This window comes from Theobroma cacao, chromosome 9, assembly GCF_053813885.1.
Source record: "Theobroma cacao isolate CCN51 chromosome 9, ASM5381388v1, whole genome shotgun sequence".
Lineage (NCBI taxonomy): Eukaryota > Viridiplantae > Streptophyta > Magnoliopsida > Malvales > Malvaceae > Theobroma > Theobroma cacao.
Window position 1 is genome coordinate 643,557 of NC_142647.1, and position 15,716 is coordinate 659,272.

Below are 15,716 nucleotides of genomic sequence, written 5' to 3' on the forward strand. Positions count from 1 at the left end.
GATTAACTCGTGTGTTTTAAAATTTTAAAACCGAACCTATCAAATTCAATCTTGCAGGCACGGCATCCCATTTACTCTCAAGGAAGCAAAGGAAAAGCCATCATCAACATGTCTTGTGCCTCCACTCACTAGAGAACAAAGGTATTTCCATAACATGCCAAGAAATTTATGACCAATTATTACAATCAAAATAAAGTGATTAATTATAAGCCAACCGACTCTATCATGGTCTCCTGCACAAAAGCTAATTATTGTGATTAGCAGTTAATGAGTTGTTAATTAGCATCGTTTCTCCCAAAAATTATAAAAAAAAAAAGGAAAAAAAAATCAAACCTTTATTCGATTGACGTGAGTTGTGATCACATGTTGCCGCGTGTCGTGACAGTGAAAGCCACAAGGTGACACTGCGTTGCATCCGTTACCGTTCGCCTGACCAAACCACTTCCCATCATCAATGTCTTTTTTCTTCAAAATGTCGACGGTTTTCCCACGTGTCGCTATCTCCATCGTCAACCTCGATGAAGTCAAACAATGTCGTCAATTTATCCTCCCATCTTTCCTTTCCTCGCTCCATTTTCCCGTTTCGTTCTTCCCAATCTTTAATCATCCAATTACCTAATTGCCATTCGCCCTTTCTTTGGCCTTAAAAATTTTATTTTAATTTTTATAAAAAAATAAATAAAGACTTAAAACTAAAAAAATATGATATTAAATATATAGATACGAGAAGTTGATTAAACGAATATATTTTATTAAATATATTTATATATATATTTAAAATTTTAATATGATTAATTAATTATATTTTATTTATATAATTATTAATATTTAATGTTTATATGATGTGATTAAAATACAATTGTCAAATCTACAAAAAGATATGAGAGATAATATTTGATTTGAATTTTGACTCACCTACTCCCACTTCTCCAGTAACCTAACCATATACCTTTGACGGTTTAATTTAGTTAAACAAAGCCCTTATTGCAATAACAATCACAATAATATTTTTAATTATTCATCTAATTCGATAACTCATGATTATACGTCAATTATAGAAAAATGAAATAAAAAAGATATCAATGAAAGAAAAATTATGGTAATTCATTGATATTGAAATAATCCATAATCCCATCAATTGGTGTTTCTAACTATAGAATGATGATTTTGACAAGATAGTGAATGGTTTTAGTTTCCTTAATTACATAATCAAACTATTAATATGAAAGAAAATCTCTTCCGCGTGCACCTTTAAAAACTATTTTTTAAGACCAAAAGATAAAAAAAAACATTACCCATACTATATTCACATGTGTAATTGAAAAAAAAAAAGTCAAGGTGCATTTGACTTTCTAACACCGAGGGCTAGGGTGGACCAAAATTACGGCTGTTGTTTCCTTAATTAAACTTGTTTAATTGATCTACTCTACAAAATTACAAAATGAAAGGATTATAATATTAATTTATAATATGAAAAAAAGTTTATATTTAATGCACTAGTAAGGTATATATTTTATACACTATTAATGAGTCAAATACTCTCACATCAATAATAAATACAATTAAAAATTGAAAAGTAAAAAAAATAATTTTAAAAATATTTTTTTTATTTTTCACTTTTATACATTTATGATGTGATTTTATAACACTAATCATGCATCAAATATATATATTTATATTATAAAATATTTTTATTTTTTTCATTTTCTTTGAGATATATGAAATAATGTCTTTTTTAATTTTTAATATTAAAAAATATTTAACATTTATATTATAAATAATTTAAATTTTGATGTAAAATACATTAAATCCATAATTTTTAATCCAAATTCATAAAAATAATATAAAAAAAACCCCGAAGGTTCAGAAATATGGTGGCTCTGTCGTAGTTTGGTGGAAAGTCAGGGGCACATTTCCTCTACCCTTTATCACACCACGCCGATTCGCCCCCGTCTGCCCTCCCCCACTCTTCTCACTCTACAAAGTACACCAACCTTCCTCTCTTTGCCTGATTAAATTTTGTCTTCTTATTAAAGAGGCGGAGAACAAACCGGAAGAAGAAAAAAAGAATAAATAAAAAGAGAAGAGAGGAGGAAATAGAAGAGGATATCATGTGCCCGACGAAGCAAAAACACCGGGCTTCCGCCGCGGAATCCGCCAGCCAATACTCCAGATCGGGTTCAACAGCTACTACTACTACTACTACGACTACAGCATCATCAATCCCCGATTGGATCGCTGAGTCAATTAACGGTGGATCCTTGCGGCACGTCGACCTTGATAAAGGAACTAACGGTTGGGCATCACCCCCCGGTGATCATTTCTCTCTCCGTTCTAAAAACTACCTGACCAAACGACAAAAATCGCCTGCCGGCGACTATCTGCTCGTTCCCCTTGGTATGGACTGGCTCAAGTCCACTTCCAAGCTCGACGACGTGCTCTCCCGTCCCGACAACCGTGTTTCTCACGCGCTCAGTAAAGCTCAGTCCCAAGGCAAATCCATGAAAAGCTTCATTTTCGCCATCAATCTCCAGGTCCCAGGGAAAGATCATTATAGCGCTGTTTTTTATTTCGCCGCGGAGGATCCTATCCCTTCTGGTTCGTTGCTTTACCGGTTCATCAACGGCGACGATGCCTTCAGGAACCAACGGTTCAAGATCGTCAACAGGATCGTCAAAGGACCGTGGATCGTCAAAAAGGCTGTGGGCAATTACGCGGCGTGCTTGCTAGGTAAAGCTTTAACGTGTAATTATCATAGAGGAGCTAACTATCTTGAAATTGACGTGGATATCGCGAGCTCGGCAATCGCTAACGCGATTTTGCATCTCGCATTGGGATACGTGACGAGCGTAACAATCGATATGGGATTTGTGGTGGAAGGGCAGACCGAGAATGAGTTGCCGGAGAAGTTGATCGGTGCGGTCAGGGTTTGCCAGATGGAGATGTCGTCGGCCACTTTGATTGACCCACTTACGCCACCGATTCAGACAGCGGCGGCGCGTGGGATGGGTTGTTCTAAGGTTAATCACCATAAGTCCGGTGATGAAGATGATAATCAGATATGATGTGACGAAGGTTAATCTTAACGCCCCCTCACCCCTTTTTTTTTCTCAATTTTAAATTTAATCATTTCTCTTTTATCATATGAATTGGATTCTCTTTTCTGGAGGGGATTGATGGTTGTAGATAATAAAGTGGATAACAAATAACAATGTGCTCGGATTTTCCATCTCTTTTCTTCGTTTTCAATCCATCTTTCTTGCCTTTAATTTCCATTCTTCTGTTAATGAGTAACGAAATGGAAAAGAAGGGGCCGAAAGGAAGGGATTTTTGATAAATGAAAGCGATGTTTGGCTGTCGTTGTCGCTTTGGCGTTGCTTTTGGGCACTTGCTTGTGGTTGCTTTCTATCGTGGGGGATATTTGATATTTTTGTTTGCGTTGGCCACGACGGGTGTGGACGCCGGGATGGGGTTTCCCCTTTTTGGTCACTGCCGGCCACTGTTAAGATTTAGGTGGGAAAAAAAATTGTCAGTGAAGTTGGATTAGGACGGTGGCTCCGCCGCAGTTACTGCCAAAGATGAAAAAAAGGCCAATGATGTTTCCATCATAATCCTTTGACTCCCCATGAACGAATCTTAACTGACAAAATCAGTTCGGGTACCCAAAATTAGATTTCATACATGGATTTTTGAGCTTGAACTTAGACATTTTCTCATTATTTTCTTTAATACATAAACGTTTGTTTCTTTTCTTTTAACGTCAAAATTCTTTGTTTAAATTTGTCACGGAACAATTTTAATGGTATGTACTTAGTTCATGTTTTTCGACAAATCGGGTTTAGGGTATGGGGTATTAGATAATATTCAAAAATTGATATAATCGAATTCAGATAATCGATATTTTAAAAATAATATACAAAATTTACTAGAATTTATAATAAATATTAAAATTTTTAACTAAATGTATTTCATATTCGTATTTAAAATATTCAAATTATAACTATTTGATCGAATATTTGTATAAAATTAATTCATTTTATTAAATTTTATCAAATATTTAATTTATTAATCAATACATAATTTTTTACTTAAAAAATTAAAAAACAAGATGCGAATCTCATTTTTTTTAATTAAAAATAAAGTTATCAAAATTGATTTATGATTTCAAGAAATCAGAATAAGAAATTCAAAGCTCCCTCTTTAATTCTATTTATATTGCTGTCGGCATTTGTTGACTTTCATTGATTCCGAGGCAGAAGAGGACGAAAACTCTGCGTATTTATTCGTTTCTCAACTTTCTCATTGCTCTTTGATATGTCTACATTAGACTTCCTTGCCTTGAATTTCTTTGTCAGGGATTCTCTTTACCGATCTCATGCATTGCCGACGGATTCTATTTGTTTATTTCATGCATGCATTTTGCTGTTATAAAACGAACATGGTAATTCAATACCATTTTGTGGGAGCAGTTGGTTCGTACCATTGTTAATGCCTATCTCTCTCTGCCTTTCGGTTATTACAAGTACTATCTAAATTTTACTCGAATTTATATAATGGAATTTTTACTTAAATTTCACTCGAATCTAATTGTAAAACACTTTAACCTTATTTAATAAGATCGAATAATGTAAGATATTCAATTATAAAATACCAATTCTTGTCTCGCTTTTAATTATCAATAATGCCGTTTAAGGGCTGGTGTTATTTATTGGCTCGTGCTTTCTTGATTAAATCTAAGAATCGAACATGATCTGCTTTGCCAGCTTCCCTTCGAGATTCTAGCTAATAACGCCTTCTATAAATGAATCAATGATGTTCATATACAGTCGTTAGGCCTTATAAATATACTATTAAAATGGCTTGTTCACTCCAAGAATACCCAATAAAGGTTGAGTTTATTTTTTTTCTCTTTCCCTGGTGCACTCCATCCAATTTTCCTTACTTGGATCACCTTTATGCTTTTGCAGTCGTGATGAAGAAGACAGAACTAGCTTTGCCCTTTAAGGTACGGGCGTACACCCAGCCAGAAAGAGAAAACTATGTGTTGTTGTTCTTGGGGTGTTATGATTCCTTCTTCTTCGTCTTGATTCTGAACCCAAATCCTTTTTTTTTTTTTTTAAAAAAAAAAACATAATTATGACTTTTCACTTTTTGATATTGGGAATTTGGAATCATGGTGCCTCCAGTTTAACAAGACCCGACAACTTCATGTGTAAACAGACAGCTGCGTCGGAATATTTGGGATGGCAGCATTTGTTTATCTTCTTTTTTTTGTTCTGATTGGTAACATGTTGTTTCTTTTGGCCCTGAAACAAAGGCTGCCCAAACTCATAATGATGTGGGGCTAAGAACTTTTAGTAAAGCAGAAAATTGGTGTATTTCAGACTAAATCAGATCAGCATAGTATGCACAAGTTGATGCTTTTTACCTTAATTTTCATCCCATAGCATTGGAGGGCCTTTAGGTGACTCTCCTAACCGTTTTCTTTTGATGTCAGTGCAAAATTATCCATACTCTCAGTGCTAGGAAGGCAGATTTTGGCAGCAAAGGGATGATATACAGATCCACTTGCATCACGAGAATCCAGTTGACACTTGGAGTATGGCTAGCTAGAAGGACGGATGATTGAAACCAGACAACTGTTTTTGGATTATGCTCTTTTTGGTTTGTTTGTTTTTCCTTGAATGATAGGCATGGCCGTAGCCCCCATGGATGGTATGGTCCATATTTGGAGAGTGCTTCTAGTCAGTAGATCCTAAATGATAGCATTAACGCAAGATTCCATAATATTTTCTCTCACTCAGTTTTTGATGTCGGACTACTTACCTAGTTAATCCATTGGAGTGCTTAGCGTGACATCGGAATCGACTCTGAATTGAACCTGTGTCACTATGTTAAGGTGTCATTATATTCTCTCTAAAAGTAAACTTATTAAGATGTGCAATATCTACACTTATTCATGGATTCCGTAGACTAGTAGAGGTGGGTTGTATTGGGCTTATGAATACAGACCACAGAAAATAGATAGTGAGAGCTGGCAGTCAAGTTGATGGACTTTAGTATATATTCATTTTCAAATGAACCCGACATGGGAAGTGATCCTGTTGTTAAGGAACATGTGCATGCCCAAGAATCTGCTGTTTTTCCATACCCTGCTGGATAGGAAGAGATATCTAAAAGCAGGCGCGTCCAGAAAACCATGATTATTCGCCAGAGTGTGCAGCATTAAGTCCAAACTATAGCAGGAGCAGGACCTCCATTTGAGAACATGGGCAGTGCTGAAGAAAGTGAAGTTCAGAATATGTTTTCAAAATAAACACACACAGTTTACTCTCTCACCATTTGAATCCAAACGCTTGATTTGGACACAAAACCCTAAAGTTATTTATCACAATATATTTAGCAAGAAAATTTTATTTCCTTTTTTCTTTTCCCTTCCAAATTTCTCTGGTGGCCAAAAACAACGGGTAGGTCTTCCCCGTGTTTGTTACTTCAGAAAGCAGAAGGATGAGACTGGTTGTTGGCGTCCAGATTACTCATGTTTACATAATTTGACTTCCTCCAAATTCTCAGAAGAAGAAGTTTCGAGTGTAATCCCCATTTTTGTAAGCCAGGCTGAAAACAGAGTACGAGGACTGAGTCAGTATACTCTGTTTCCTTTTGTAAAGGGCTTACCCTTTCAATCAATGAAATTATTCTAATTTTCAAAAAAAAAAAAATCCCCATTTTTGGGCCAGAATATCTTGTAACTCCTTGAACTATATATGAGGAACAGAGCAGATTAGGAAGATTAATCAAAAAAGGATTTCTTTACTGGGGCCAGACTTGATAATAGACGTGTGGGTCGGTAAACGAGGGAACTGGTCAGCTAGACGTGATTCAAGGGGCAAATGCCCGACAAGGAGTCAATGATTCCAGTAGCATACACCAGAGTATCACAACCGCGATTCGGTTGAACTTACTGGAGATTTAAGACAAAACTGATAAGATTTTCCCAACTTCGAGTGGCTAAAAAATTAACCTATAAAAAGAACTCAAAAAGTGATGGAAATTCATAATCTGGACGTAATTGCTACGTTGCAGAGACTGGTAAAGGGTTTACTTATTTTTGCACGAAGACTTGCGTGTATTAACCTTGAAGTCTTCGGCACAATCCATGACTAGAGAGCAAGAAAACAATAGAACTTTCCTTTCAAAGAATTTTCTTGGCAGTCTCCTGCAAATGGTTTGATCTCTCTTTATATAAATGCTTGTTCCGAGTAGAATAAGATAATATACGCAACTGGAACCTGCTGCAATCATAAGTAATATGACCGGTTCCTCAGCATTGATGGCCATTGGCCATATTTTCTTCTGCTATATCCTGTTTTTCTCTTTTCATGCGAACAAGCCATTTGTTTATGGTACCGGAGTGGTGGAGAAACAGAAGTCGCGTGCCCTTCCAGGTTACTCTTTCTACCTTTGTTCTTTATTTCCTTATCCATCTTGGCAAATTACTGGTGCAAAGAAAAAAATCCCTCAACCGTAAACATTCCATCTTTCAGGTCCTGCACGAGGTTTGAAGGTATTCCATCGATTTGGGCCCTCCTCACCATCTGGCCATAAGAAATCATCCGCCACTTCCAGCCGGGTTCTTGTCCAAGACGAACGCAGGGTTAAGGATTTCTATTCTACAATATATAATAGGGAGAGAAATGTTAGGATACGGGCGCATGACCCCCATTTTGGCCACACTGTAGGTGCTGGCAATTATATCATCGAAGTTCGTCTCGGCACGCCCGCAAGGACTTTTAACTTGATTTTAGACACGGGGAGTTACGCAACCTGGGTACGCTGCCAACCTTGTTTGCAGGGTCGCTGTCCTGAACAACAGGAAAAGATGTATTATCCTTCTTGTTCCTCAACTTACTTGAAGGCGCCGTGTTGGCCATCGTGTAATTATAGCCAGTCATACTATGACAAATCTTACTCCTCTGGATTTTTTGTGCTTGATACGCTTGCCATAGAGCCCTTTCATGTTCCTAACTTTGCTTTTCTTTGCGCTCAAAATTATAGTGAAAGCTTTGGTGAAGCATCTGGGATACTAGCCTTAGGACAGGGCAGCACTAGCACTTCTGAACCATTCGGTGTTTACTCTTTGGTGTCCCAAACTGCAACCACTTTTGACAAGGTTTTCTGTCATTGTCTTCCCACGGCTGAAAACTCAGCAGGGTATGTGTATTTTGGCAAGGAAGCTCTTGAAAAATGCCAGAATTCTGGTACTTACACACCGCTTCTAACTAACCCAGGGAACCCAAGCCTTTACTATGTAAATCTTATTGCCATAACAATAGGCAAACAAAGATTGGAAATGCCTTCTGTATCATCACCCAGGACCATAATAGATTCAGGAACTGTCATTTCTCGTCTACCTTCGTCAGTCTATTCAAAGCTTAGCTCGGAATTTAAAGAATTGATGTCGAACTATCCTGTTGCTTCTTCTGATGGAATACTGGATACATGCTATGACCTGCAGGGGCATTACAATTATACAATACCAAAAATGGTGCTACATTTTGAAAATTTAGATGTAAATTTGGACCAAATAGCAGTTACTTGGAGAAGAGAAAACTCGTCTCGAGTTTGCTTGGCGTTCGCTGGAGCAGATGACCTCACAATCATCGGTAGTGAGCAACTGCAGAAGCTCAACGTACTCTATAACATTCAAGACAGGAAGGTAGGAATTGAGCCTGGTAATTGCTAATGACATCCAACATTTTCATACAGGAGTCTGAGCTGATGAAATGACAATAAGAGAGGCAACTGCGCGCTCCTTTATTTCTTTTAGTTGTTGGGTTTTAAATGTATAAATCCAGTTCCATCATGTCATGAATGTAATGCCCCTAAATTAGCAAGCAATTGCTTAGGTGGAATCAATCTTTTTCCTCTTAATATCTTGAATCAATACAAGTTTCTACTTAACATCTATGTTAAGAAAAATTACTGTATTCAATTTAGTACTTGGTAAGTTTGTGGTTAATGCCCCAAAGATTTGGCAAATTATGGAAATTAAGGCTGAAATCAAGTAATAAATTGTAATTGGAGAATCCTAGTACTGGGTGTGTTGCTTTTTCTTGAGTCAACCATTGGCATTTTTTGGAGCCAGAAAAAGTCCTTGGCATTTATACTAGAAAAAAGGAATACGTGCATGCTTGTTATAAAGTATCAAACCAATGCAAGAAGCTGTCAAAACAATTAATCTGTGCATTGTGTGATCCATGGCAGCTTCCCATCTTTTCACAAATCACAAGTCACAACCTCTTGCCTTCTCTCCTAATCTTTGCTGGTATTTTTCTTTAGTATTATTCAGATAAGTTACTGGTTTCAAAAGGAACAGCAGACCATCAGCATGCTGAGGAAATGCAGTCACCAAGGTCTACTTCAAGCTGCTCTTCTTCTCTGATGTTGGTTTTAAAAATTTGGCGCTGAAGTTTAGCTATGCTTCTTGTGCAATGTTCCGTTATATGTAGTCTGCAGTCTCTAAAGCATCATATATGGTTGGCTAAGCATTTTAGGTATTTCAACTAATGACAAAGCTCTAGCCATTTTTGCGAACTTGTTATAGATTGAATTTTAGTTTTAATATTTTTATCACAAAAGTTTGTATTGTAACAATCCATTTTTCAGTTCTCCACATAGCAGAAAAACAGCTCAAGGTATGAACCCTGCTCACAACTTGGACGAGAGAATTCATCTCCCAGTTCTCACCAAAATTTTCTCCAAGATGAATCAAGTTCGCTATCTCAATGGCATAAACTCAAAATAGATGATCTGGGATAGGGACCAAGGTGCCAGTTGGGGGCGACCACATTCCCTTGGCGCTGGTAATCATGTTTCCATAGTTGGTTTTGGCAGTCCAAAACAGGATTTTGTGTGGATTCTGGCTGCAGGAAGTGGGATCACTTGGATGCAGTGCCAACAATGTTCTGCCCAGCAAAACTACCTTTGGCATCTTCAACTTTCTCAAATGCTGCGTGCAATTTTTCCACTTGTGATCATGACCCGACAAATCCTATTCAAGTGGCTATTATGCAATGGAAACAATTATCCTTTCGCACTCTGATAAGCTCCCAAGCTTTGTCTTTGGTTGTGACCAAAATAACAGCGATGATTTCTTTAGGCAGCAGGGTTGCTAGGCCTTGGGCAAAGTGAATATTCTCTAGTATCTCAAGCAGCCCCGGCCTCACCATCACCACAGCTACTGGACTTGTGCTACCAGGGATGTGGTATATGACATCACTAAGCATGGTACTACATTTTGGAAATTTCAGTTGAAGTTGATCTGGACCCATCTGCTGTTATCTGTCCTGACAAGGAAATAAGTGACAGATTCTGCTTGGCTTTCGCTAGCAACAATTTTACACAAGGCTTGACCAATATTCTATTCACCAATTATGAACTCTAAACGTACTCCATGAGCTACAAGATGGAATTCTAAGAGATAGTGTCCGTAGTTGCAGCTACACATGGCCAACAGATGATCTATGGAGCTTCTGTGAAGATCTTTTTTATGCTGATTCAACCATTATAATCTGAATCACTTCATTTTATATTTAAACATGGTACATGGAGTACATATCTTGTACAGCTCTCTAAGTTGCATCTATTTCTGCCTAGTCTGCAACTTGACTATGTATGGCTACTACACTGATGCTTGCCAAAGATAAGAATCTTTTTATCTTCTTTATTGATTTCTTTCACAAACATTTTGACTAGAAGACTGAAGACAGATAGTTGTAGAAGGAAAGAGATTTGCTGCTTAGCTGACAAGTTCAAGCATGGGTAACGCAGGAAATTGAAGCCTTCATTACCACATTATTAGACTACTTAAGATGAATCTATTGCAATCTTGCTTTGCAAGTTTAAACGTTCTTATTTTATTTAGTAAGACTTATTAAACGACTCTGCATTATCACAATAATGCCATGATAAACGAAGATTGTCTTCCTAGCTCCCCTGGTTGCTTATCTTAGTTACAACCACGGGGTGCAAACCCAACCCTTCCTTTAACATCATCATAGACCACCTCATATGTCTTCTGCTGAACATTTCCAAAAATGGCCACATCCCTAGCATCCTTGTTTGCGGCGAAGGCCAGACACGCTTGCGATACTTTTCTAATGTAGAAAATCCCGCTGAAGTCGATATCCACCTCAACACCGCCATTGAAGACTATGCTGATCGTAGGCGTTATAATAACATCAGAACCGCTAAAGTCATAGCACGTGTCAAGGATTGAGAGCGCGGGTGCCCTTGGATAGCTGGTCATATATTTCTGAAACGACGATTTGAGTTGAGCATATGCTGTAGGAGGGAGGCGAGTGATTACAGTTCCAGAGTCAATAATCGCACCAGCAGTGGTGAAAACTGAGCTTTTGATGGGTACCCTTTGGCCGCCGACGTTTATTCCGATGATGTCAAGGCCGTAAAATGGTGTATTCCGGAATGATTTTGACATTGGTGTGAACTTGATGGTCTTTGGGAGTTTGGTTCCACCAAAGGTAAGGTACCCCGTTAAGCTATCATCTGATGGTAAACAGTGGGAAAAGATTTTTTTATATTTCCTGGCAGTTTGTGTTACAAAGGAAAACTTGCCTCGCCCAAGCCCTATGAGCCCAGATACACGGTTCCCTCTTAGAAATTGGTTCTGTTGGCCGCAACCAAATAAGTAGCCTGGGAACACATCTGACCGCGAAATTCTTAACTTTTCTTTGGCCAAAAAGCCTGCTGAAGACGACGAGTCACCATAAGAGATACCGTACACACATGTCGAGGAAGAACAATCCTGCTGCATACCTACATTTATATTGCAGATTTTAAAAAATTTTAATTCAAAGATTTCAAAAATTTGAATTTGATGAAGTTTGATGATTTACATTAACTTTTACCTTCTGCAGAAATCTGATTGCATGTTGCTGCGCGACAGGAAATGTTGGCATATGACCTTGATTTTGAAGGGTCGAATATTGGTTCGACTTGGTCATGGCAAAACCCTGCGCATGGCTCACACTGGGTCCAAGTGAAGTGACTACCGGTGTCAAATATGAGAGCATATTTTTTCCCTGGCGTGCCAAAGCTCACAGTGACAAGGTAGTTGCCTGTGCCGACCGAGATTCCTTTCTTGGTTGGAAGTGTAACAACATCCATCTCCTCCATGGAATTCATGGAAAGCCTGGAGTGGATTGAATCTACCCTGGACTGGTCTTGACTCAGAATTTCAGCGTGAGAGGGAACCTTTGCTCTGTCCTGGCTCGACTGAAAGCACGGGCCATGCTTGTGTACTACTTCGAGTGATGACTTTCTGTTCATAACTGAAATATATATATATATATATATATATATATATATATATATATAGTTAAACTAGCTAAATCGTGATAGCAAGAGATGTTATGTTAATTCTGTAGGAATTAGCCTTAAGATTTGTTATACCTTTGGTGGATGAGTTGCATACAGTTGATGGCAGCAGGGAACTTATCTGAGAAACATGACTATGACGAAGAAGCTCAGTTTCCAGGGTACTCATTTTTTCCTGAAAGGCATAGCTATTTTTTGAAGAGTACAGAAGCAATAAAAAGACGAGAGCAGCCATCGACTTAAAGCTCTCTCTCTGTGTAATGTTTCACAATTGGAATTGGGAAACTATTGCTGCTTGGTTACCCTTATATAGAATCAATGTTAGAAAGCAACTACTAGTCAAAGTCTTGCCTCTATGCTTTGGTCATTCTTCAAGCACGATGGAGTTTCATAGTGGAAGAAAAAAAGTGCCACTTATAACCCATAGTGAAGATAATCATTATAATTCCATTTCTTCGAAGAAAGAAGGTGCATCCCTAGGCACAGACAAATTGCTCGTGTTTGTCATGTGACTATTTTAATGTTTCATATACTCTTTCTGCACTAGCTGATTGTTTATATCATGTGACTATTTTATAATAAAACCTTGATTATAAAGTGGAAAAGGAGAGGATAATGAAACTGAAGATTATCTTTTTGCGAGGATTTGATATTGGTGGTTGATGTGTATCAGCCACTCAATGGATAGAAAATGATTGGCTTTGTAGAAAACTATTGTTACTTTTTAATGTGGCTTATGCACTAGGCATCATCCCACTATATAGAAAAATGGTATTTATATACTTCTCTCGTCTTTAAATATTTGATATTATTTTTTTTATTTTCACCACAATTAAGACAAAGGTTATAATTATAGATGAACTGCAGCGATACTGAAAGATAGCTTTCTCCAATAACAGTTATTCAATCTTACACCATACGTATATACCATATGATGAAGAGTCTAGATTGAGGATTACTCTTCTGAATCAGATAGACAAACTTGATTACCGGCATCCCCCAGCAGAAAATCCAATCCTTCGTCCAGCGCCATCGTGTACCACTTGCACTGTCTTTTGCTGCGTATTCCCAAAAATCGCCACTTCACCGTCATCATCATTTGGAGCAAACGCTAGGCATACCTGCGACACAGTCTCAGAGTACATTGTCCCCACCGGGGTGATTTTCACCTCAACGTTTCCGCTGAAGAAGAGGCTTATCTTTGGTACGGCGACGGATTTGTAATTGCTAAAATCATAGCATGTGTCAAGGATTGAAAGTGCGTCAGTCATCGGGTATTGGCTCATTCTTTGTCGAAACGCAGACCTCAGAGCTGCATAGGCAGTCGGTGGCAAGCGAGTGATGACCGTCCCGGAGTCGATGATTGCACCAGCAGCGGTGAAAACTGATGCTCGAATCGATAGCCTTCGGCCACCAACGCTGATTCCAGTAATGTCAAGGCCGTAAAATGATGAATCCTGGAGGCCTGCGGCTGTGGATAATGGAGTGAATTTTACGGATTTAGAGCTGCCCTTACCACTATCTTTGCCGAAAGTGAGGAAACCTGTTAAGCTGGGGGACGATGGCAAGCAGTAGGAGAAAAACTTATTGTATTTCCTGGCGGTTTGTGAAGGCAAAGATAGATTATCTCGGCCAAGTCCTAGCAAACCGGCTGCGCCAGCGAAAGTACCTTGGTTGTTTTGGCCACAACCGAAAAGAATGCCGTCGAACACATCTGTTGATGTTAAGGTTAGCCTTTCCTTGGCAAACAATCCAACCGAGGAAGAGGAGTCCCCGTATTGAATGCCATATACACATGCCGATAATGAGCAATCAAGTGAGTTACCTGCTAACATTTGCTTTCACGTGATAATCAATTTATAACAGTAAACTTCAAAATGTGAATCTCTAAGTATAGAGATTTGAACTTATTCTCCAATTTAGCTAATCCTGCGAGGACAATTGCCAAGTTTTGCCAGCTTCTGATATATCTCAAGCAATTTTCATCCAAATTTGACCTTACCAAATTTCAGATTAATATACCTGTTGCAGATAACAGTGAATTGCAGACTGCCGAGTCACATGAAATGTTGGAATATGTCGAGGATTTCGAGGGGTCAAATATCGTTTCCATCTGATCATAGCAATATACATCGCAAGGCTGACACTGTGTCCAGGTGATGTCGCTTCCTGTATCAAATATGAGAGAGAGTTGTTTCTTTGGGGAGCCAAGACCCACGGTGACTACGTAATCCCCCGAGCCCACCACGCTACCATCCTTGGCAGGGAGATTGGCGGCATCAGTCTCCTTCACATCGCTGGATCCTGCTGAGTTCTTGGCCAGTCTGGACCGAATGTATCTCACTCGGGCTTGATCCTGGAAGAGGGTCTCCGCGTTCCTGGGAGTTTTTGTCGCTTTGTCTTGATGGAGCTGAGAGCAAGGTCCATGCCTGTGGACAACTTGTAACGATGATTTCTTTTGGTGGAGAGCTGAAACTGAGTTAAATACACATAAATTAAGTTTAAGAAACAATCAAACAAATTGAAAAATCATCTTGTTTGATTCGATATTTGATTTAACTTTCAATTAGATCATATTAAAAAGTTTTTACTACAAAATCAGATTACTTAATTTGAACTAACATAGCTAGTCAATTCATCACCAGCTATGATTTTATTAATAAACCTTGGGTAGATGAGTTGCAAAGGGCTGATGGCAGTAGAGAGCTAACGTGAAGAACATGATGAGCATGCTGAAGATCCTCGCTGCTGTACTCCATTCTACTCTTTGCTCCTTGGAAGGCATAACTCAGAAGCAGGAGAGAGACGAGAGAAGCAGACAGGAGGAATGCAAACGAGTTTGGGAAAATCTTGGCTGTGGCCATTGATGAAATTTCTTTCTGATGTTTCATATATACTTGGAAATAAACATTGCTTGGTCTCCTTTATATAGAGTCTTGCACAGTTATTCCTAATTCATTTTTGTCTTTTTGGGTACATCCTAGTACATTTTTGTGCTTGTTCTTACAAAATTTCCAAACGGGACTGTTTTGTATTTTGTTCTTTGGGTCATGCTCAAATTTCAAACACAAAGAACTAAAATGACTGGAAGCAAGATAAGTTGCACATAGGATTGTTGTCAAAGATAATCATGATTAAGATCCATTAATCAGTGGTTGAAACATTTTTAAAAGAATTTTAGTTCCGTGACATACTTTATTTAGTAGATGAATTTGGAAACCTGAAATCCGAGTACATTAAAATATAATAAAATACTGACTTTTTATTTGAATTGGAAATATAACGAATCGATTAATGGATTTTTTTCTATTCAAGGAGGA

The 15,716-nt window shown here is 38.2% G+C and overlaps 4 protein-coding genes across 4 annotated transcripts; 2 read left to right on the plus strand and 2 right to left on the minus strand.

The window, feature by feature from the left end:
- Positions 1-1,897: 1,897 nt before the first annotated feature.
- Positions 1,898-3,229, plus strand: LOC18587668 (enhanced disease resistance-like protein (DUF1336)). The gene has a single exon (XM_007011596.3). It carries the CDS (start codon positions 2,112-2,114, stop codon positions 3,063-3,065), a length of 954 nt encoding a protein of 317 aa, XP_007011658.3. The 5' UTR covers positions 1,898-2,111; the 3' UTR covers positions 3,066-3,229.
- Positions 3,230-7,084: 3,855 nt separating this feature from the next.
- Positions 7,085-8,967, plus strand: LOC18587669 (aspartyl protease family protein At5g10770-like). The gene is made up of 2 exons (XM_018126701.2): positions 7,085-7,445; positions 7,545-8,967. Exons 1-2 carry the CDS (start codon positions 7,310-7,312, stop codon positions 8,741-8,743), a joined length of 1,335 nt encoding a protein of 444 aa, XP_017982190.2. The 5' UTR covers positions 7,085-7,309; the 3' UTR covers positions 8,744-8,967.
- A 1,913-nt stretch (positions 8,968-10,880) lies between these two features.
- On the minus strand, positions 10,881-12,659 carry LOC18587670 (aspartyl protease family protein At5g10770-like). The gene is made up of 3 exons (XM_007011598.3): positions 12,472-12,659; positions 11,928-12,350; positions 10,881-11,835 (listed from the first exon to the last, which is right to left on the minus strand). The coding sequence occupies exons 1-3, from the start codon at positions 12,629-12,631 to the stop codon at positions 11,009-11,011; spliced, it is 1,410 nt and encodes a 469-aa protein (XP_007011660.3). The 5' UTR covers positions 12,632-12,659; the 3' UTR covers positions 10,881-11,008.
- Positions 12,660-13,189: 530 nt separating this feature from the next.
- LOC18587671 (aspartyl protease family protein At5g10770-like) lies at positions 13,190-15,331 on the minus strand. Its single transcript, XM_088810052.1, has 3 exons — positions 15,062-15,331; positions 14,419-14,871; positions 13,190-14,221 (listed from the first exon to the last, which is right to left on the minus strand). Exons 1-3 carry the CDS (start codon positions 15,285-15,287, stop codon positions 13,383-13,385), a joined length of 1,518 nt encoding a protein of 505 aa, XP_088666178.1. The 5' UTR covers positions 15,288-15,331; the 3' UTR covers positions 13,190-13,382.
- Between the last annotated feature and the right edge of the window lie 385 nt (positions 15,332-15,716).

Bases quoted from the DNA above. Each gene is read 5' to 3' on its own strand.
- LOC18587668 (XM_007011596.3), top strand. From the start codon at position 2,112: ATGTGCCCGACGAAGCAAAAACACCGGGCTTCCGCCGCGGAATCCGCC.
- LOC18587669 (XM_018126701.2), top strand. From the start codon at position 7,310: ATGACCGGTTCCTCAGCATTGATGGCCATTGGCCATATTTTCTTCTGC. The intron at 7,446-7,544 runs GTTACTCTTTCT...TCCATCTTTCAG, and splicing joins GAAGTCGCGTGCCCTTCCAG to GTCCTGCACGAGGTTTGAAG.
- LOC18587671 (XM_088810052.1), bottom strand. From the start codon at position 15,287: ATGAAACATCAGAAAGAAATTTCATCAATGGCCACAGCCAAGATTTTC. The intron at 14,872-15,061 runs GTTTATTAATAA...TATTTAACTCAG, and splicing joins TTGCAACTCATCTACCCAAG to TTTCAGCTCTCCACCAAAAG. The intron at 14,222-14,418 runs GTATATTAATCT...AAATGTTAGCAG, and splicing joins TTCACTGTTATCTGCAACAG to GTAACTCACTTGATTGCTCA.
- LOC18587670 (XM_007011598.3), bottom strand. From the start codon at position 12,631: ATGGCTGCTCTCGTCTTTTTATTGCTTCTGTACTCTTCAAAAAATAGC. The intron at 12,351-12,471 runs GTATAACAAATC...TATATATTTCAG, and splicing joins ATGCAACTCATCCACCAAAG to TTATGAACAGAAAGTCATCA. The intron at 11,836-11,927 runs GTAAAAGTTAAT...ATATAAATGTAG, and splicing joins CAATCAGATTTCTGCAGAAG to GTATGCAGCAGGATTGTTCT.